Genomic DNA, 22,599 nt, shown 5'->3' on the forward strand with positions numbered 1-22,599 from the left:
GAAGCTCTGGCTTGGTTCCACTGGGAGGCTGGACTGATTTGCTGCTGCTGGCGCTGCTTAGGGTTGGGAGTGCCCCTAGCCCTTCGGGCTGTGCCCCGTGTGGATTATTCTTTGGGAAACCTCCTCCCATTCTGAGAATAGACAATGAGGGACCCCAGACAGCAGGAACTCCGGGTGGTGATGCTGCTTTCTGGGGAGGTGAGGCCCACTATGGCTTCTCCTGCCCTGCAAGTGGGAGAAGTCTCCACCATGGATTCGCAGACTCTGCAAGTAGGTTCTGCTCACCCACCGCAGCAGGGGTTGCCAGGAGCTGCTTTGCCTTCCAAAAATGGAGCTGCAGAGCCACCACCTTCACAGGTGGGCGGAGCCTGCTCTCCACCTGCATTGGTGACTGCAGCCTCAGTGCACCACCCCAGTGGGTGGAGGGCAGCTCTGTGGTGTCCCCAGGCCTGCGGGTGGAAAGGGGTCTTGGGGGCTTCCTGGGGTTCCTGAAACCAGAGTCCTGAGACCTTCCCAGGTGAGTGGAACCAGAGTCGGGGTACTGCCATTGTAGGTAAAATAGATGAGCCACGTGAGTGCCCCAGCTGGAGGACAGAGCATGCACGAGTGTTGCCATCTTGGAACTGGATAAGGCTTCTCTTTAGATTATAGGCTGCATGCTACTGCTGTGTGGGCACTGCAGCAGTCAGGTTCTCTGTGTAACTGGTTCTAATACTAATGGTTCTGGTTTGGAAAGTCATAAACTGAGGTCCAAGAGTGACCACCTGATTTATAGGGTATTTACAATGTCTAAGCTTCAGAAAGGTGCATTGTCCCTGTGAATCTAGGGACTTTTAGTAGAAAATTAAAGTGCTAGGGACTTTTAGCTTCCACATACTGAGTTTAAGTACTGAATTTAAGTATAGTCCTTCCCAGTGTGGGAAAGGAACTGAAATTAAAAGAGAGAAATAATTAAATCTGGATAAGTAGAAATGTATATAAAGGATATGAAAGTTTTAAACCTAGAATAAAGGAAACCTCAACTACTTGTTTTCTGGTTTTGTGGGAAAAGAGCAAATTTCTCTGCCACTGGTTGTTTCTGATCAGAAACCCTGTATACCTGAAGACCTAGAAAAGGTCACTGTAGCCGGTTGGAAAGGATGCCTTTGCCACCCAGGACCCAGGAAGGGTCATTAGGGGCTGATAAATGTTTCAGCCTGAGGCAAAGCAGCATGTCTCTGCCATGAGACCGGGCCTGAAGGAGCATGTCTCTGTGAGGCACCAGTGGACGCATTGGTGCAAGAGAATGCCTCTACCTGTGTATTGTTTCAGAACTCTGTGTTTCGGGTTTTGCTCTGTATCTACTCTGAGAAAGGAAATTGAGGATTCCAGAAAAATTTGAAACTTCATACTCTGTAAGAAAATGAACAATAGAAAGTATAAGATTTATAAATAAAGAAGTATATGAAAGGATATAAAAGTTTTTTAGATGTTGCTGAAGGTCTGTGGAAAGCTGTGCAGATAGAAAAGGGTATGTAAAAGGTTGTAGAAGTTTGCAAAAGTTTTAGAAAGGAATTATGTAGAGTTAGTAATGAAAGGTATAAGGCATGTAGATGCAATCTTAGTAGGTATCAGAAGGAAAAGGATTTCCCATCACGCTTTGTATTTTTCTCTCTACCTGAACCCTCCAGAATTTGGCACTCTGAAGTAGTGAATGATAACATAAGGTTTCTTTGCATAAAGCCAGTAAGACCAGTCATTAATAGTAGTTTTTTTAACCAGGACTTTGACCGGAACGTCATGCCTGAAGAAGGCATATATGGGTTCTGGTCATTACCAGAAAGCTCTGAGGAACTGGGATTGACCTGTGAAGCTAGCGAAAGCCCATGAGAAAAGCCTGGTACTTTGGTTGGTTATGTGGTTCATGCCAGTCTTTCCAGGGAAGGAATGAAGGTTGCTTTCCTGAAAGATGGCTAAAAAGGAACCTGTAGGCAGAATAGAGGCTCGAGGATTTGAGTGAAACAACTGGTACAGGCGAAACCAGATGGCTAATGTGTGGCTCTGCTTCTGTGCCGAGGGGCGGACTGAGAAGTCAATCTAAGAGTTCCCTGTGTGAGTTCAAGCAAAGCAGACTTAAGGATCACAAATGATCCAGGCTACTCTTGGTATGTTTATACAAATGAACAGTCAAAATCAAAAGTGGGACCCAAAGTAGTCCCTGTAATAACAGTGAGGGTGATCTTAAGGAGAAAAATTGTAGTTCAAAGAAAATCACAATGCTCAGTATTGGACATCAGAATGGTGCAGCTAACTGTCTTGAAAGTTTGTTTTCATTAAAGAGTTGAAACCAGGTTTGTGATATCACTAAAGATATACAATTTAGAGGTGCAAAGGACCTTGCAATGAAATGTCTTCCCAAAAGACAGTCTCACAGGCGCAGAGACTAGTTTGGAGATTGTTGTGTTAATTAATCTGTATGTTCTTCTGTTTTCATAGGGTGGATGCCTATGACCTGCCTATGCCTATGAGTAATTAGTAGCAATATAAGCCTCACTTAAGGAGTCCATCTTTGTCATCACCCTCCTGAGAATCAATGGTTTGGTTGAACTAAGTAGTTAAGTTAATAAAAGGTTGGGGCAGTCTGTGGGCTTCACTTTAGAACTGATTTTCCCTTTTCTGTCTTGATAGCTTGGACAGAAAGAGCTCAGAAATATGAAAGGAGGGAAATCTTAATGTATTCCCCTCAGTCCGAGTGAAGTATAGTAAGCCACAAGAGTCTTGGATAGGTATAGCATGCCTTGTGCACCTTCCACTAGATAAGCCATTCTTTACTGAAGTCCCTGCCTTTGTCAATTAATAGCTATGATTTAATTGAACTTCCAATTTCTTGCTTAATCTGTCACCTCCAGAATACAACCTGACCAGTATGCCAACAGTCCAGTAATGCCAGCCTTTGGACGCCAAGCCTGCGACTTCCTGGTGACAGCCAACTGACCAGGACCCTGTAAGGTCTTTCCCCTTACAGGAAGGACTCCCTCCGTGCTGCACCCCCCCCCCCTTTCAGGGCACCCCTAACCCAGGGGTAGGTAGGACAGCATCCATTTCCAGCCAGAAGCAGTTAAAAGAAGATGAGACCTTCGTTCATTTTCCTTTATATGATTATAAAGTGGGTGTAAATCTGAAAGGAGGAATATTGATACAGGGTGCATCCAAGGGGAGCCCCCAGAAAGGATTTAGGATAGGGTCTGGAGTTGGGGTGTCCAAGAAATATTGAGATGTCCTCACCACCCCCCCCCCACCGCCAGGGGGAAGGAAGGAATGGAGCAGGGCCATTGAGAGCTGTTTTGCATAGCAACGGTTTTGCAGCTGACCTCTAGAGTGATTATTTGACATATCTGTGGCCTTTGGCTAGTTTTGTGGATGTGTTAAATAGTGTGGCCAGGCTTAGAGCTAGGGGAATGAAGTCACTTACCCAGGATGTAACTAGGAGCAGAGCCCCTGAGGGGGGAGGTCTGTATAAGAGTTTAGAAAAGATCAGCTCCAGGACATGAGGGGATAAGTACCCAGGTGAAAGAGGGAGCCACGTGGTTTAAGGCAGAGTGAGGACCCCTGCAGCTTTAGTAGAAGAAGCTCACCTGGTTTTGGGGTGCCCCCTTTGGTCGCGTGGCCTAGAAAGCAAGAGAGACTTTGTCTAGAACTTGGTATAAAAGAACTCTTGCCAGTAGACCATGAAAGAATGCCACATAACTTTAGATTAACTAGAGATCCTGCCTGATACAGCTGACAGTGCCAGCAACCTGAAACATAGATGTGTACTCTTTCCTGATTTACAGTACCCAGAGTTGGGGCAGTGCGAGTAGGGAGCAAAGACATGAAAGTATTTTAGGTTAAAAAATTTGGTTTCTAAAAAAAAAAAAAGCAAAAAAACCCCCCCAAAAAAACAAAAAAAAAAACTTGGTTTCTGACTGCTCTTTTGCAATAATAGAACTAGAATTATAGGTAATAGCAAGGGAAACACCTGGTCTTTACACCATCTGTATTCTTTTTGTTCTAAATCTTTGATTGCTTTGTTAGAACTATGTAAGTAGTTCTACAAAGAAGTATATAATAGTCCAAAAGGAGAAAAAGGCCTCGGAACCCCTCCCTGATAGTAGATCACAGGAGGAGAAAAATGATGAGGAAAGAAACCTCATTAATGCTCTGAATCCAGGAAAAGGGGGGACTTGTTTATTCCTACAAAAATATTGTTATGCTAAAACAAGCACTAATGTTGTTTAGCATAAAAGGGGGGAATGATATGGGAAGCTTTGGAAAACCTTTGTTCACCCAAAACCCCAGGCGCCCTGGGAGAGTGATAAGGCCATCTGGGAAAAGCAAACAGCAGGATAGTCACAAGGACTGGGACTAGTACCCCTGCTAATAGAACTAATTTTCACATTTAGCCTTTGTACTCTGCTTCTGTCCCATAGATGGAACTAATTACCCCATTCCACTTCTGTATCTCGCTTTGCTACGTAGACAGGAAGACCCCGTAGGCTATATAAACCCTAAGAATCCTTTGTTCGGGGCTCAGAATTTGGAGACTTACTCCTCTGGACCCGTGCACGTTAATAATAAACATCGTACTCCAGAATCCCTCGGTGTCTGGTTGCTTCATTTTCCTATAACACTAGCATGCTTGATAAATGTTTGTTGAAAATCCATAAACTATTTTTATCTTTTGAGACTATTTTCAGCCCATAATATCTCTAAGATATAATAAATTTGAATATTTTATTTTACTTGTACCAAATGTACCTGTCTTGTCACAGTCTGTTTTTTTAATTTCTTTTCAGCCACAGAAACTACATGGGCACACATCATCTTCAAAATAAACACTGAAATTTAAAACTGGATTCTGAATAAGAACATCAGTGAGAATACGCAAGAATGAAAAAAAATGGTAGTTAAGATTTTTCTCAACCTTACAATAAACAAGTCAGACTTTTATGCCCCATCATATCTCATCCCTGAAAACCTTACATTCACATTTCTAAATTTTTACTATAGTAATCTGATTCACAATAATGCTATATTTTATTCATAATGAATTTGATATGAGTCTCAGCATGGTATCTGGCATGTAATAAGTACTCAAAGTATCTGTTGAAAGAATATGATGAAGATGAAACAATGTGTCCATTCCTGTTGTAAAGGCCACCCTAGTCCAAGTCATTCTTACCTGAGGGACAAAATTGAAATTGATGGTTTTCCAATTTGCCTGCACAGAAGTATCACCTGGGCAACTTAAAAAAGTATAAAAGTTAAGACTCCATCCCAGACCTGCTGAATAAAAATTTCCCTTGGTCTAGAAGATAACTGTAGCTCGACTTCCTCCCCTGATATTACATCCTATAGCAAAGCTTATCTGAGTTAATAGTTTTGACACTATGCTCTTTATTTTAAAGAAAATCTTTGTCCCTCTGAGTAATAGTTTTGACACTATAATTTTTATTTTAAATAAAATCTTTGTCCCTCCACCTTCAAATGTAATCTGTCATTCACAAGAAAGAATTTCAGTTATAAAGTAGGCAAATACCAGACAAACTGTTAAAACAGACCTGGCTTTGTACTTTAGCTATATCATTTACTACTGAGAAACTTTAATCAACTTACTTATTCTATCCACACCTAATCCTGCTTACCTTGTGGTACAAAATGTGTGCACGAAAAAATGTATGTGTGGCACAGGGCATGGTGACTGGCACCATGAGAAATAAATGTTCTCACACACACACACACACACTCTCCCCTTGCCAGTATTTCACTTAATAGACCCTGGCTTTTCTCCATCCTAATCAAACACACTTGCTTAGGTTAACCTCTGGAAGGCTCATTAGCCCCCACCTGTAAGCTAGCTTCTGCTTGTGCCACTTAACTGTTGTTTTGGAAATGAGCTAAAAGGACACTTTTATGTTTTCCCCTACACTGCACAAACATCTTCAGATACGCTTTTCATAATTCTATGAGATTTTCTCTTGCTATCATGAAAAGCTGTTTACAAATATGTTATTGTGTTAACTCCTAACAATTTATACATTCCTCGAGGACAGGGACTATGTCTTCATTTATAAGTACCCCAAAGGATCCAGATCCATTTTTCTGCTGTGACAGTTCAACTGTATTATCTTTCAGCAGAAATAAAATCAAAGGATCTATAAGGTTGAGTGTGTATGTAGTTGAGAAATAGTTGACATGTGTATGGTGATACCTGTTTTTGGCCTGATACCTGCTAGAACTCAGTACTGATTTTCTAAAAACTGTTACAGAATATACATAAAATTTCCCATGCTAACCATGTTTAAGTGCAGTTCTATAGCATCAAGGAAATTCACATTGTTTTTACCATCACCACCCTCCAGTCACAGAACTCTTCATTTTGCAAAACTTAACTCTGTACCTATCTATTAACCTCCCCATTTCCTCCTCCCTGAAGTCCCTTGCAACCACAATGGTAATTTCTTTTAAAAAAAATTTTTTTATTTATTTATCTTTAGAGGGGAAGGGAAGGAGAGAGGGAGAGAAATATCAATGTACGGTTGCCTTTCGTGCATCCCTTGCCGGGAACTGGCCTGCAACCCAGGCATGTGCCCTGACTGGGAATCGAACCTCAATCCTTTGGTTTGCAGGCCCGCGCTCAATCCACTGAGCTACACTAGCCAGGGCCCACAACTGTAACTTCTAACTCTGAAATTGACTACTCTAGGTATCTCATATTAAGTGGAATCATACAGTCTTTGTCCTTTTGTGACTTTTTATTAATTTAGCATAATTTCATCAAGATTTGTATAAGTTATACCATGTCAGAATTTCCTTCCTTTTTTGGCAGTATATTATTGATTTGGGGGAGGAGGCACAACCAAATGCCTGTTCTAACAGATTACCTGATTTATTATGTGTGATTCTAAACATTGCATAAACACAACCTATACATTAGAGTATCAAACATTGTTCCAGTAAGGAGTTTAAGAGTACATTTATGGCTATTTTAAGAAATATGAGTACTTTGGCTTTCATTATTATAACAAATGAAAAAAGCAATTGAAAGAACAGTTTTTATCTCCTGTAGGATTAACAATAAAACCAAGTAGAAAAATAAGTGTATTTAAAGAAAAAAAAGACACTCAAGTAATTTTGAAATACTTCACTACATACACATTCACACAAATTACTTAGTAATATAAGAAGTGCTTCTTCACCTATATTAGGAACTCAGTAAATATTTATTGAATGAATGAACTATGTATGTAAATGGACATAGTACTTTAATTTGTGCTTTTTATAAATTTGTTTCAAGTAAGAGCAATAGTAAACATACTGAAGTTCATGTTTTGTCCAGATCATAAGCCTATAGAACAGTGGTTGTTACAAACACTATCCATTATAACTAATAAATTAATGCGCATCTATCAACAAGTATGAAAAATTCTTTCATGTGCAGAAGTAACTCTAATGACTGGGCTTTAATCACTTGCAACATGGTCAAAGAAAAGGGGTCTGGCTGGGACTTCAGGTTTGTACATATTTCACCTATCAATGAATACTTATATTTGGGCCCTCACGCCCCCCACCCACCACACACACTTAAAAATACTGCTAAAAGTAATTGCTGCATATCTTCACCTTCTTGTTAATTTAACTCAAAATGTATGTAGGCTTCAATGTCAGATGGGAGGACCTTCTAAGCAGGAAAGAGTTTACTGAGAGCTCCCACTAATGGAAATAGGTGTGGGCCAGAGGGCAGATGAAGCTTTGTTCATAAAGGAAACTCCAGAGGGGAGAGAGGAGGGAATTTCAGGGGAAAAGGGGAGGGACTCACAGGAACAAGTATGGAGGACACATGGACAAAAACTAACAGGGGTGGAAATAGGAGGAAGGTGGGGAGCACTGGGGGGAGGGGGTGGGCTGGGATGGGAGTAAAAGAAAACTGTACTTGAACAATAATTTTTTAATTAAAAAATAAAAATATTAACATAAAAAAGCAAACTCAACAGACACATATAAAACTCAAGTCAAATATTCTTACCTATCAAATAACACTTCACAACCAGGCCCCCGCCCCAAAACAACAAAAAAACATAATTTTGTTCACTACACACTTAAAAAGAGAGGAAAATCAAAAGTTAAAGTTATCAAAATTTCAAATAAGCAAATTAGTAATGGATTTTGCCTAGATATAAAAAACAAATTCCATTAAGTCCAGACATAGCAGACCTGATTATTTAACAGCCACAATTGGGGAGGCAATGTCAGTTTTCCTTTTATGACTGGCACTTATAGGGGAAAAGGTATGTGTGAGGGGCAATTTAAACTTGAGTTCTCAAGTTTTAATAAAACATTATTAATAGTGGAGATTCTAATTTTATAAAATATTTACCTTTGTCCAAAGTTTCTCTCATCAACTTTTTATGGACAGTTTTAAATTACAACTCTTTATGTGCTTATGTCTTAAGAAAAATTTTGGCTAACCTAGAAATTTATCTTTACATAATTATTATTTCAATAGATTTATCTCACACTAAACTGAATATTGTTTTTCATACACCATTAAGAAAAAGTTCATCAATAGTGCAAACACAGAAATGAAAATCTCAAAAGATGTCAACTATTCCTTCACAGTAAGGCAGTTGAACTAGCAACTAATGCAACATTTCAACAAGCCCCAACATCAGCATCTTTAATTTATGGTTGGGCCTCTATGTCTACCTCACAATTCACAAACTATCCTGACTTCTAGTGTCAAAAGGGTTGTTGGTATATGAGCCAGGAAAATTGTCACAAACTTCCCCTTTCCAAGTTCAGAAATTCCCCTAATAAAAAACAAAGAAATAACCAGTTAAACTTTCAGCCATTACAATATTCCAATCAAACCTATAGTCACATTTAAAATATATGTATCTGGATACAAGAGTTGTTTAAAGTAGGTTCAGGAAAAGTCATACTTTTATATATTCCTGCAGAGAGAACTGTGTCTCAGATTTAAAGAAAAAAAGAACCTGATGTTTTTTTACCTGCAGAATTATATCACCAGTGGAACACAAAGGACACACCATCACCAGTGTCCCAGAGGACTCACACAAAACCCAGCAGCCTTGACTTCAGTTCTTAAAGGCTCCACATTTACTGGCTTTAGCAATGAATTCCTTTAGCAGAGGGCCATCCATTTGCCAAAATGCTGCAGTCTGTGTAACTTCTGTCAAATGATTGATGCAAAACTTAAAGCAGAATTCTTCTAAATCCTGGACACACACAACAAATATAAAAACAAGAAAAGGCCTTTTAAAAATTAATTTTTATTGCATTACTTGTCTCCAAATCCCTCACCCCAAGGATCTTGCACTCCCCCAGAAAAGACAGATGAGTCTAAACACCTCAAATTAGGCAAACAGGTGACAAGTATGTGTCAAAAATATGTACTATTTACTCACAACACAGTAAGAGCAGTGGGTCCCCTATCTCATCTGACTCTTCAAAACGATATGCACACGCACACACCATCTATGAGGGGAAGCTTCCTCTTGGTTATCGCATGGTCTAGTCATACTTAAAGAGATTATTTGAAAAAGCTGAAAGCAACTTTAGTCCATATGATATGTTTTGCCACATTCAAGAAGTCAGAGAAAAGAATTAAGATGTGGGTTATTTAGATTAAAGAATAGAAGACTATAAGAAATAGAGGAGTGATGAAGAGGTATAGTTAATCTAAAGTGACAGACACATTTAAAAAAATTTCACTTTCAAGCTCTCCTAAATAAAAATACCTTTAATAATACACAACTTCTGCCACACCAATTTCTCAGAAGGTTAATATAAAAAAGGATAAGCACAGATTTTTTTTCAGTCTGACAAATGGAAATCACCAACTACCAACATTCAAGAAAGTGACATACACAAGTGGTAAACCAGAACAATTAAAAACTCTATTTCTGCCTAGCAGAAAGGATTCCTGGGGATGTATTCCCAGGAATACATCCTGTCATCCCCAGCAAAACTCTACTATAATATTTTTTTGTTCCTTTATATGTTGGAACATGTATTTATTAAGTCAAGTAGGTACCTGGAATATATACAAAGACTAAGTGTATAAAAACAAGTCCCAGTAAAAGCTCTTAGCACAAATAGCTTGATTATGTGGCTGGATCTAGTGAAAGTACTCAGGGTTCTATCAAACCAGGAACTCAACATTTAAACTGCACAGTCTTGGTTCCACATTTCCAGCCACCATAGATGAAAATTTTAGGCAGAGTGGAGAAGGACCCACACAAACATGTGGACACACACCTTTTTTCTTTCCCAGTGCACACCACTGAAAACATGGACTTCTTTATCCTAAGGATCCCTCTGTTCCTAGCTGAAAAATGCCCCCACACCTTGCAGGTATATAACTAGTAAAAGATAATCCCCATCTAATGTGCATCAGCCAGCTGCTACAGAGTTTCATTTTATAGATAATTCAAAATGCATTAAAATGTTAACAGATCTCTGGATCAATATTTTTGATAAGAGATTCCCAGTGAGCAGAATAAATGTACAGCTGAAAGCTCTGTGTTAAATTATATATATTTTACCTCACATTATTACTAAAGAAAAAGCATTATTCTTGGTACTATAACTCAAGGGTTAATAAATAGCTCTAGGGACTAAATTAGATTTCACAGGGAAACAAGTCATACTTCACTCTTATTTATCAACAACCGAAAACTAATTTACACATAACTTAGGAATAGCCAGACATGAGCAAGAAAGTTCTTCAAACCATGTAATCTATCAGATAAGGATCTTTAAATACTAACTTTTAATTACATAATTTTAAATTCAAAGAGAAAGAAGAGCACACTAAATTCTAGCACTGTAAAATCTTATCACTTCTGTGTCGACTAATTTGGAATACAAGATCTTTATAGTATGTATGAGAAATGAGTTTTTCTTCAGTTTACTAATTACAGATTACAAGCACAAACCTTAAGAACTTTTTTGTATAGTATAAAAATACAAATGGCACTTCCAATTACAAATCAGTTTACTTATCAATAAAAATACATCAAACTAGCTTCTCTTCCCCTTCAATTAGTTTCAGTTTGTGAGATTTCTCAGTATTCAACAATGTTTAACAGTTTCAAACAATAAAAGTATATACCTAGAGAATGCTGAAAATAATCTAAATATCCATTGTTTAAAAAAGTAACTGAACCTTGGTGAAGGCAGATCAGATCTATGGAAAAGAAAGCATTGAATGCACTTGAAGGGAGAGAAAACTGGAATCCTCAAGTTTGCATGAATTTTGAGACTGCCAGAGCCAAGCTGATTCACACAGCAACTGATTCACACAGTGCCCTGATGCAGTTTGCTCTGATGTGTGAATTAGATAAACATCCTTCTGATAATTCTGAAATATTGTAAGAACCTGCATGATCTGTTCACCTCATTCTTCAAATGAACAGATCTTCAATTGCCAACAAAAGAAAATGCAACTCTTACCCAACCAATATGTCAACTGTAAGAGGACTGCTGGACTTTAAATAAAACAAGAATGATCACTTCACCAGCAGATGAATAAAATTCATGACAGGATGAAAGAGTCTTCTCAAGGACCATGGAATAAGGAAGTGGGAGATTCAAGGTCTAATGCAGTGTTGTTGGTATTTTGGAAACTAAAGTCCATGTTTAAGACAATTTGTGGTGAAATTATTAGAAAGGGGTTCTGAAGCAAACAGTGTAAAATACTTGTAATTATTAAGGAAGATAAAAATTTAAAACTGCTATCTGAAATAATTTATAATTTCACACCAAAGTTTTTAATTAAAAATTTTATTGTTGTTCTATTATAATTGTCCCAATTTTCTTCCTTTTTTCTCCTCTGTCCATCCCACCCCTTGTTCACACAATCACCAACCTGTTGTCCATTCCCATGAGTTTTTCATACATGTGCCTTGACTTCTCCCCTTCCTTCCCTCCTTACCTGCCTCTCCTCTGTTCACTGTCAATCTGTTCCATGCCTCTGGTTCTATTTTGCTCATTTGTTTGTTCTGTTGATTAAGTTCCTCTTATAAGTGAGACCATATAGTATTTGTCTTTCACTGCCTGGCTTATTTCATTTAGTATAATATTCTTCAGTTCCATCCATGCATTACAAAGGGTAGGAGTTTCTTCTTTCTTTCTGCTGCGTAGTATTCCATTGTGTAAATGTACCACAGTTTTTTGATCCACTCATTTACTTATAGGCACTTAGGCTGTTTCTGGTACTTTGCTACTATAAATAATGCTGCTATGAACATAGGGGTGCATAGGTCCTTTCGAACTGGTGTTCAAAAGGATTTGAGGGTATAATCACAGGAGTGGACTTGCTGGGTCAAAAGGAAGTACCATCATTCCAAATTTTTAAACATTTGATTTAATTATTTCAATCATTATACATATTCTGAAAACAAGTTGTTATTCCATGTCACAAACCAACCTTGAGACACATTCAGATGGCAAGATATGGTGAATCACACCTTTGTCTAAACTTGTTAAAATAACTGTAATAAAAAACCCCAAAACTGTAAGTCTAGAATTCATTTTATAATATATCGAGTATAAAATATTACAGACTAAAATGGTTTTGTTTTTTTAGAATGTACTTAAATATCTAACAATATGGAAAAAATAAAGGTGCTTTCTCTCACTACTCAAAAAATATTTACAATCTACTGATGATATATAACTTTTAATTTGGCCCTCAAAAAGAATAAAAAATGCTGACCATCTGACTTCAGCACAAAGTTTTCCAATATCACATCCCAAACCAATTTTGGGATTAGATTTCTAAAGTCATATTTATGGCTTACCAAAAGAACAAAATTCTAAGACATAAGTTGCTTAACAAGTAGAATTTTCTAGAAAGTTCTGTAATCTGGTTAAACAAATAATTCTTCCCAACTATTTCTCCTAAAGTTCAAATATACAGAGAAAACAAAAATTTACTGAAATAGTATAAACAGAAGCATTTCAAATTTTTTATGATGTGACACAAAACTATCCTGAGACAGTATTTTACTCCATTTTCTCCCTTGATGTCAATATTTATTTGGATTTGTGCTAGAGAAATATTTAAGTGCTTCTTCTCCAAGTCCTTTTTCACTGCGTTAAAATTTAGACAGTTTGACAATGTATTCATAACGCAAAGGCTCCACAAGAGTTAGCTACTTTCAAAATTCTTTGTATCGATCCATACATTTTTGTTGCTTTTATTTGTGCACATTTGCTTCAAAATTATCTTGTCAAAGGAGGTATGGAGGAACAACAATAACATTTATAGAAAAGGGAAGAAATGTAAGAAGCAGGTAGTCTCCATCTCCTAGCATTTCAACCCACAGAATGAAGGAAAAGTCATCTGGTATCCCAAAGTTAAGCTCCTGAAAAACAATAGATTTTGCAGTTAATTTCAACTGGCTTAGTAGTAGCTTCCTATCAACTAACAGATATAGTAAGTGGGTTTTACTTTTATATTCTAAAGACTTCATTTATATACTTACTACATTTGATAGCATTAAGGATATAAAATCTAAAAGTACGTTAGTCAATATGTAACTTTTATCACAACCAAAAGAAGAGACTTCTGGCCAAGATAGAGGTGTAGGTAGACAGATACACTGTGCCTCCTCACACAACCAAAAGAAGGACAACAACAAATTTAAAAACAAAAAACAACCAGAAGTGCCAGAAAACTGAACTGTATGCAAGTCCAACAACCAAGGAGTGTAAGAAGAATCACTGATGCAGACTAGTAGGAGGGGTAGAGATGGGCAACCACGAGATGGGCAACCTAGAGAAAGGAATCATAGCAAGGTGGAGGCTAGAGAACCTGGGTAGGCAAGGCAGCAGCTGGTGGATAGGGCGGGTCTACATTTGCCTGCAGATAAACTGGGGAGTGAAACAGACTGTGTAACCCAGGGTTCCAGTACAGGGAAATAAAGGCTCAAAACCTCTGGTTGAGGAATGGGAGAAACTCCCAGCCTTATGAGAGAGTTCATTGGGGAGACTCACAAAGTCCTAGAACATACGCAAACCTACCTATCCATAAATTAGCATCAGAAGGGCCCAATTTGATTGTGGGTAGCAGAGGAAGTGACTCAAAACCAGCAGAGAGCAGAGCAAGCAGCACTGGTCCCTCTTGGACCCCTCCCCCACATCCAGTGTCGCAATGCAGGAATGAGGGTTACACTGCCCTAGTGAAAACCTAAGCCTCTACCCCTTACTATATAACAGGCCCACCAAGACAAAAAAAAAAAAAATTGGCCCAAATGCAAGGACAGATGAAACCTCCAGGAAAAATACAACTAATCAATAAAGAGATAGCCAACCTATCAGATGCACAGTTCAAAACACTGGTAATCAGGAAGCTCACAGAATTAGTTGAATATGGTCTCAAATTAGAGGGAAAAAAAGAAGGCTATGAAAAGTGAAGTGAAGGAAAACATACAGGAAACCAACAGTGATGAGAAGGAAACTGGGACTCAAATCAACGGTTTGAAGCAAAAGGAAAAAATAAACATTCAACCAGAACAGAAGAAACAAGAATTCAAAAAAACGAGGAGAGGCTGAGGAACAGCTGGGACAACTTCAAATGTCCCAACATATGAATCATAGGAGTGCCAGAAGGAGAAGAGGAAGAGCAACAAATGGAAAACTTATTTGAAAATATAATGAAAAAGAACTTCTCCAATCGGGCAAAGAAAATAAACTTTCAGTAACTCCAGGAAGCTCAGAGAGTCCCAAAGAAGTTGGACCCAAGGAAGCACACATAAAAGTACATCATAATTACATTACCCCAGATTAAAGATAAGGAGAGAATCTTAAAAGCAGCAAGAGAAAAGGAGACAGTTACCTACAAAGGAGTTTCCATAAGACTATCAGCTGATGTCTCAAAAGAAACTTTGCAGGCAAGAAAGGGCTGGAAAGAAGTATTCCAAGTCATTAAAGGCAAGGACCTACATCCAAGATTACTATATCCAGCAAAGCTATCATTTAGAATGGATGGACAGATAAAGTGCCTCCCAGATAAGGTCAAGTCAAAGGAGTTCATCATCACCCAGCCCTTATTTTATGAAGTGTTAAAGGGACTTATCTAAGAAAAAGATTAAAAATATGAACAATAAAATGACAACAAACTCACAGCGATTAACAACCAAACCTAAAAGAAACTAAGCAAACAACTAGAACAGGAACAGAACCACAGATATGGAGATCACATGGAGAGTTATCACTGGGGGAGTGGTACAGGGAGAGAGGGGAAAAAGATACAAAGAGTAAGTAGCATAAATGGTGGGTAGAAAATAGACAGAGGCAGGCCCTGGCTGCTGCGGCTCAGTGTATTAAGCACCAGCCTGCTAACCAAAGGGTTCCCTGTTTGATTCCCAGTCAGGGCACATGCCTGGGTTGTGACCCAGGTCACTGATGATTCACTCCCTCTCTTCCCCTCTCTCTAAAAAAAGCCATGGCTGGTGTAGCTCAATGGATTGAGCACGGGCCTATGAACCAAAAGATCGCGGTTCGATTCCCAGTCAGGGCACATGCCTGGGTTGCAGGCCAGTTCCCACCAGGTGCCATTCCCAGCAGGGGATGCACAAGAAGCAACCGTACATTGATATTTCTCTCCCTCTCTCCTCCCTTCCCTTCTAAAGATAAATTAAATTAAAAAAAAAAAAAAGAAAATAGACGAAGGGAGGATAGAATAGTATAGGAAATGTAGAAGCCAAAGAATTTATATGTACGACCCACGGACTTGAACTAAAGGAGGGAAATGTCAGTGGGAGGTGGTGTGCAGGGTGGAAGGAAGTGGGACAATTATAATAGCATATTCAATAAAACATATTAAAAATGAAACAAAAAATCATTAAAAGAAGTGATTCTCATTAAAAGAAGTGATTCTTTTTATTTTTGTCTTCTATTTTCTAATTTTCTATATTAACTGTGTTGGTAGACTTTTAAAAAGTTTTTTTAATAAGCACAGCTTTGTGATTAGGTGTTTCAAATGTATTCATTTATTCTTTTAACCTGATGTTTATTTTTGAGTACTAAGTACATGCTCATATTATAGTAGACTCTGAGGGACCATATGTGTTTGTGGTCTCAAAAACAGAGAGTTTTTAATGTATTTATACTGAAAATGAAAAAAAAAGAAAACTAATCAAGGAAATGATCAGTTGACATAAGACTTTTTCTGTAAACTTTCTGAGGTACACATTAGCTGGAAGTGAGGAAGAAATTTCTAACTACTACAGCCAAGATGTTTCCCTCTGTCCAGGTGGTTTTAGCCATCAACATCCCATCCCAAGAATTTGGAACTCACCAGCAGTGAGAAGGAATATACAGAAACACAGAAAAGATTCTAAAATCAATCACCAATTGGAGAGAAAAGGCTCTGCCCAATTTAAAAATTATATCATAGGGTAAAATTTAAGTCTAAAGAAATAGCATTTCTTGCAAATTAAAACCACGAGATATCCCCTCACACCTGTCTGAAAAAGCTATCATCAATAAATTAACAAACTACAAGTGTTGGCAAGGATGTGGAGAAAAGGTAACCCTCAGCACTGGTGGTGAGAATGTGACTGGTGCAGCCAATGTGGAAAGCAGTACAGAGTTACCTCAAAAATTTAAAAATACAACTGCCTGGTGATCTGGCAATTCCACTTCTGTGAATTTATCTGAAGAAATCTGAACCACTAATTCAAAAGAATATATGCACATCTATGTTCACTGCAGCATTATTTACAACATCCAGGATTTGGAAGCAGCCCAAGTGATCATCAGTAGATGAGTAGACAAAAAAGGCTGTGGTACATTTACACAATGGAATACTACTCAGCCATAAAATAGAAGGCAATCTTACTCTGCAACAGCATGGATGGACCTGAACAGCAAGATACTAAGTGAAATAAGACAGTAAGAGAAAGACAATTACCATATGATTTCACTCATATGTGGAATCTAATGAACAAAAGGAACAAGCAACATAGACTTATAGAGAGAAGACTGATAGCTGTAGAGAGGGAGGGTTGGAAGGTTTATGGGCCAGGTGGGGAGGTGGAATGATTAAGCTGAAAGAAAAAAATGGAGAGAAAGACTCATGAACAGACAATGGTGTGGTGACTGCCAGAGGCAGAGCAGGGGTAGGTATACGAGGGCATAGGGGTATAAATGGTAATAGAAGAAGACTTGGCTTAGGGTGGTGAACACACAATGTACAGATGACATGTTATGGAATCATGCACCTGATACCAGTTTCATTATGTTAACCAGTATCACCGCCAATTAATTCAAGAAAAAGAAAAAAAATAAAATAATAAATAGCATTTCCCATAAAGAAGCTTATGGTATCAAAGGGTAGGAGAAAAAAAACTATACTTTATTTTCTATTAGAAATATCCTTTGGCCCTAGCTGGTGTGGCTCAGTGGATAGAGTGCTGGCCTGAAAACCAAATGGTCACTGGTTCAATTACTACTCAGGGCACATGCCTGGGTTGTGGGCCAGGTCCCCAAAAGGGGGCATGCAAGAGGCAAACACACACTGACAGTTCACTCTCTTTCTTTCTCCCTCCCCACCCATCTCTAAAAAAGTGTATCAATTAAATCTTTAAAAAATATATCCTTTGATCATTATTCCCTCTATTGAAGGGTTACAGAGAAAGTCACATATATTTGGCCTTATCAAATATTTATAATCATAATATAATTTCAAATAAAAATAGGATACAATTGAAAATAGAAGACTTAAGACTTCTGGCCAAGATGGAGGCATAGGTGGAAACATTGTGCCTCTTTGCACAACCAAGTTTAAAGACAACAAAGTTTTAGTAACAAAAACACAACCAAAACACAGAAAATTGAACTGTATGGATATTTGACAACAACCAACCATTCAGCCAGACCAATAAGAGGGGCAGAGTCAGCGGCTGGTGGAGTTGGGTTGCACAGAAAAATGTGGCCAGCAGACCCAGGTGCACAGGCGGCCGTTGGCAGATCCCAGGCATGGGGTGGCAACAGGCAGACCAGGTGGCTGGCTGACCGAGGTCACAGATTCACACTCAGATAAACCAGGTGAAGGAGCAAGCAGTGAGACAGACCGAGCAGGCTAGGGCCCCAGTGACAGGAATTAAAGCCTAAAAGCACCAACTAGAAAAACTTTCAGGGTTCAGGTGCTGGGAGAAGCTCCCAGGCTCAAAGACAGTTTGTTGGAGAGACCCACAGGGTCCTGGAGGGTGCACAGGCCCACCCACCCGGGAGCTGGCACCAGGGGTACCCGGTTTGCTTGTGGGAAGCAGCAGAGGGGACCAAAATCAGAGAGAGAGCGGAACAAATGCCATTGCCCCTCTCTGACTGCGCCCACACATACAGCATCATAACCCAGCAACGTGGGTTGCCCCACCCTGGTGAACACCTAAGGCTCCGCCCCTCATTTCTAACAGGCATGACCTGACCAAAACATTACGGCTCAAGAATAGCTCAAAGCCCCAGAGCAGAGCCAATACTTCTAAGCAACCAAGAGATAGCCAACCTATCAGATGCACAGTTCAAAACACTGATGATTAGGATGTTCACAGAACTGGTTGATTTTAGTCACAAAGTAGAGGAACATATGAAGGATAAACTAATTGAAATGAAGGGAAATGTACAGGAAACCAATAGTAATGGAAAGGAAACTGGGACTCAAATCAAGGGAGTGGACCAGAAGGAAGAAAAAAATGACCAAACAGAAAAGGATGAAGAAACAAGAATTCAGAAAAATGAGGAGAGGCTTAGGAACCTCCAGGATATCTTTAAATGTTCCAACATTCAAAGTATAGGGGTACCAGAAGGGGAAGAGAAACAGCAAAAGTGGAAAACTTATTTGAACAAATAATAAAGGAGAACTTCCCCAATCTGGCAGAGGCAATAGACTTCCAGAAGTCCAGGAAATACAGAGAGTCCCAAGGAAGTTGGACCCAAGAAGGAACACACCAAGGCACATCATCATTACATTAGCCAAGATTAAAATGAAGGAGAGAATTCTAGAAGCAGCAAGAGATGAGGGGACAGTCACCTACAAAGGAGTTCCCATCAGACTGTCAGCTGAGTTCTCAGAAGAGACCTTACAGGCAAGAAGGGGCTGGAAACAAGTATTCCAAGTCATGAAATCCAAAGACCTCCATCCAAGATTGCTTTATCCAGCAAAGCTTTCATTTGGAATAGAAGGACAGATAAAGTGCTTCTCAGTTAAGTTCAAGGAGTTCATCATCACCAAGCCCTTATTATATAAAACATTAAAGGGACTTATCTAAGAAAAAGAAGATAAAAAATAGGAACAGGGAAAGGACAGCAAACTCAGTTATTAACAACCACACCTAACACAAAAGCAAACTAAGAGGATGGCTAGATCAGGAGCAGAACCACAGAAATGGAGATCACATGGAGGGTAAGCAACAGGGGAGTGGGAGGAGGAGAAGGGGGTAGAAAGTACAGAGAATAAGTAGCACAGATGTTAGATAAAAACTAGACAGGGGGGAGGGCAAGAATAGTATGGGATATATAGAATGTAAAGCACTTGTGACACATAGACATAAAACAAAGGGGAGGAATGTGGGTGAGGGGGTGTGCAGGGTGGAGGGGAATAAAGGGTGGGAAATGGGACAACTGTAATGGCATAATCAATAAAATATATTAAAAAAAACAAACAAAAAAAGAAAACAGAAGACGTAATGATCAACTTTGATTCTTAATTGCATAAAAATGAAGTCTGTCCTTCACCCATCTCCAAGGCCATAGTGCAGATCTTTGTAGTGTTTGGTAAATTTCCTGATATCAGGTATTACCTCATCATGTGATGACAAAATACTTATAAGAACAGATAAATTGTGCCACTTAGGGTAAATATCCTAACTAGACATCTTGAACTCCAAAACTACTGCTCTCTACCTGTTATTCCCTATGAATTTGTAAAATCAACCATACCAGCCTAAAGCTCCCTTCAGGTGGTTCAACAAACATTTATTATCCCAAACCTATTATGTGCCAGGCCCTGTAGGGTATGCAGATGAATAAGATCAAGTCCCTACTCATGAGGAGCTTACAATCCGATGATGCTTTGGTTCTTCACTTCAAAAAAATACACATAAGGCCCTGGCAGGGTAGCTCAGTTGGTTAGAGTGTTGTCCTAACACACCCAGGTTGAGAGTTCAATTCCCAATCAGGTCACACATAAGAATCAACCAATGAATGCATAAATAAGTGAAACAACAAATTGATGTTTCTCTCTCTCTCTCTCTAAAAAAAAGATAAAAAGAGAAAACACATATAAACAAAATTTCAGACTCCTAAAAGCCCCTTCATTCACAGACTCTTTATAAATCCATGAATCCCAAAAGAATCCAATCCATTGCAAAACAAACAAAGAGTCCTGAACAAGTTCTTCACACATGAATAATGTGTTATAATTAGACAATGATAGAATTTCAGAGCATACACAGATATAAACCATATGGCATCCATGACTAATGACAGGGTAGCAGGGAGACAACAAAGTGGGTCTTAAAAAATATATAAATGCTGACCTTGATGAACTAAAATATGCTGTTTGTTAGTCTAATCAGGTGTGCACTTCATATTCCAACCTGTAGTACAGCTGCTGGGACCTCAGTTTCTTATCTTAGTTAAAAATGAAAGTAGAGGAATAACCATTTTTGAAACAATGAACAGAGAATGAAGGAGCAAGACCGGATTTCATTATTCAGGGATCATTCACTTCACTGATTTCCTAAATGTAAGGGAAGTTACTCATCATAGTCCTTGTCTCAGTGAGAAAAAGGAGAGAAAGGAGCACACGGGTAGTTAATAGTGGTTTAAGTTCCCGTTTGTGGTTTTACATTACCTCTGCATCATATCTGACTGCAGCAGAGAATAATGAAAAGGCATTCTCCACAGTGATTCCCCTCTTGATAATGCGCTGACAAAGTTTTTTCAGTCTGTTTTCACAGTAAGATGTTGCCAAATCCAAAAGGCCTAAAAGTTAAAAGTGTAGACATTTTTATACATTTTATGATAATCTTCTATAGTTTATATGTATATATTTAATTTTGATGCACAGTTATGCTGGTAATTCAGTATAAGTTTCTTAATGAATAATATTCAGAGTTCAATTAAATAAGTTCTCTTTGTTACTTTCTACCTCCCTGACTTCCCAAACATACCACTCTTTGTACTCACTTTATACAATTTTTATTATGGTACAAAGAAAAGGAAAAAATGAAGTTTCCCCCCTCAACTTGTTTCCAAAATGGCATGCTAAATCCATTATGAAATTATACTTCAACATTAAAAAATTAAAATAAGTCCACAGTCATAAACTGTGTCCATAATTATTAACCACAACCATGCAATGTTATTTTAAAAAATATTTATTTCAAATATTTTAAAAAGCCATATAAAAGCCAATGAATCTGAAACTTTTCATATTTCAATACCATAAGAAGAAGAGGATATATATTTTTGACCATGTGATCTGGCCACTCCCAATGTGGCTGAAGTACCTATAGCATCTTCAGGTGGTAGGTCAACTGTGTCTGTGTAGAGGAACTGGAGAAAGGCACGATACACTGGGTAAGAAAACTGGTCTATTTCTATCACTTCTTTCATATCCTCATTCCAATAAGACTGGAACATGGATCGAAAGTGCTCACACCTAAAATAGAACAGCAAAAGTCAATTCAGTTGGTGGAGTAAGATAAGCATGTATTATAGGTATCTTTAACTATTATAATTGGCTTTGTACACACTAGGATCATGAATCTTTAGCACCCTAAAAAATATTCCATGTACAAGAATTTTTATATTTGCCTTTTACATATACTCACTTTCATTTTTAATGAGTACCTCCTATGATATATTAAGAATTATATGTAGAGCCTAGGAGAACCTAGCACTTCTGCAGTGCTACTAATTCTATTTGGCAGTCCGCCCTCATATAAAGACTTTTTGCTCACTTTCTTTTTAAAAGATGTACAGAAATATATTTTAAACAATGATATTAAAAGAAATTCAGAAATGAGAGTTCAAACTTATCACTACAAAGTAACACATTCAAATGACTCATTTGGCTTTCTTTTGTTTTGTTTTATGCAGTCAGCATACTCTTAAAACTGTTTTAATGTTAACTGAATTATAGTTAAACTGATTATTGCTGTATTACCTTACAGACAATTTTCCTTTTTTTTCTGACTCATGTTCAAAATGGCCGTCACTTCCTATTTTGGTTTTTTACGTTGCCCTGCTCCCTTTCCTCTCCTTCCAAGCCTGTTACTACTGTATTTATAAAACACATTCACTAGGACAGCCATAATATCAATAAACCTAGGTGGGTCTTTTTGTATTGTATTAACATGTAGAAATCCACCTGTATGAGGAACTGATTTCTGAATATTAGATTTTCTTAAAGTATGACATACTTCATAATTTAAAAAAATATCATCTTTTTAAATCCTTCTAAAATGAGATACAGTGTAAATAAACATGAAATGTTTTCAAACTTCATCCAGAATTCCAGAAGAATGGCTCCACTTACCTAAG

The 22,599-nt window shown here is 38.2% G+C and overlaps 1 protein-coding gene across 9 annotated transcripts in view; it reads right to left on the reverse strand.

The window, feature by feature from the left end:
- Positions 1-7,951: 7,951 nt before the first annotated feature.
- RCBTB1 (RCC1 and BTB domain containing protein 1) overlaps positions 7,952-22,599 on the reverse strand; it is a 90,487-nt gene continuing 75,839 nt past the window's right edge. For 8 of the 9 annotated variants that reach the window (XM_053665389.1, XM_053665388.1, XM_053665382.1 and 5 more), the window contains 3 exons: positions 21,564-21,715; positions 20,906-21,036; positions 7,952-9,257 (listed from right to left, as the gene is read on the reverse strand). In XM_053665389.1, the coding sequence (XP_053521364.1) occupies positions 9,117-9,257; positions 20,906-21,036; positions 21,564-21,715 (424 nt within the window). In that variant the 3' untranslated portion in view covers positions 7,952-9,116. Of the gene's footprint in view, positions 9,258-10,864; positions 13,413-20,905; positions 21,037-21,563; positions 21,716-22,599 lie in introns of those variants that run through there. The other variant, XM_053665387.1, reaches the window with a different exon arrangement.

This window comes from Artibeus jamaicensis, unplaced genomic scaffold, assembly GCF_021234435.1.
Source record: "Artibeus jamaicensis isolate MK-2021 breed Jamaican fruit bat unplaced genomic scaffold, CSHL_Jam_final contig_410, whole genome shotgun sequence".
Lineage (NCBI taxonomy): Eukaryota > Metazoa > Chordata > Mammalia > Chiroptera > Phyllostomidae > Artibeus > Artibeus jamaicensis.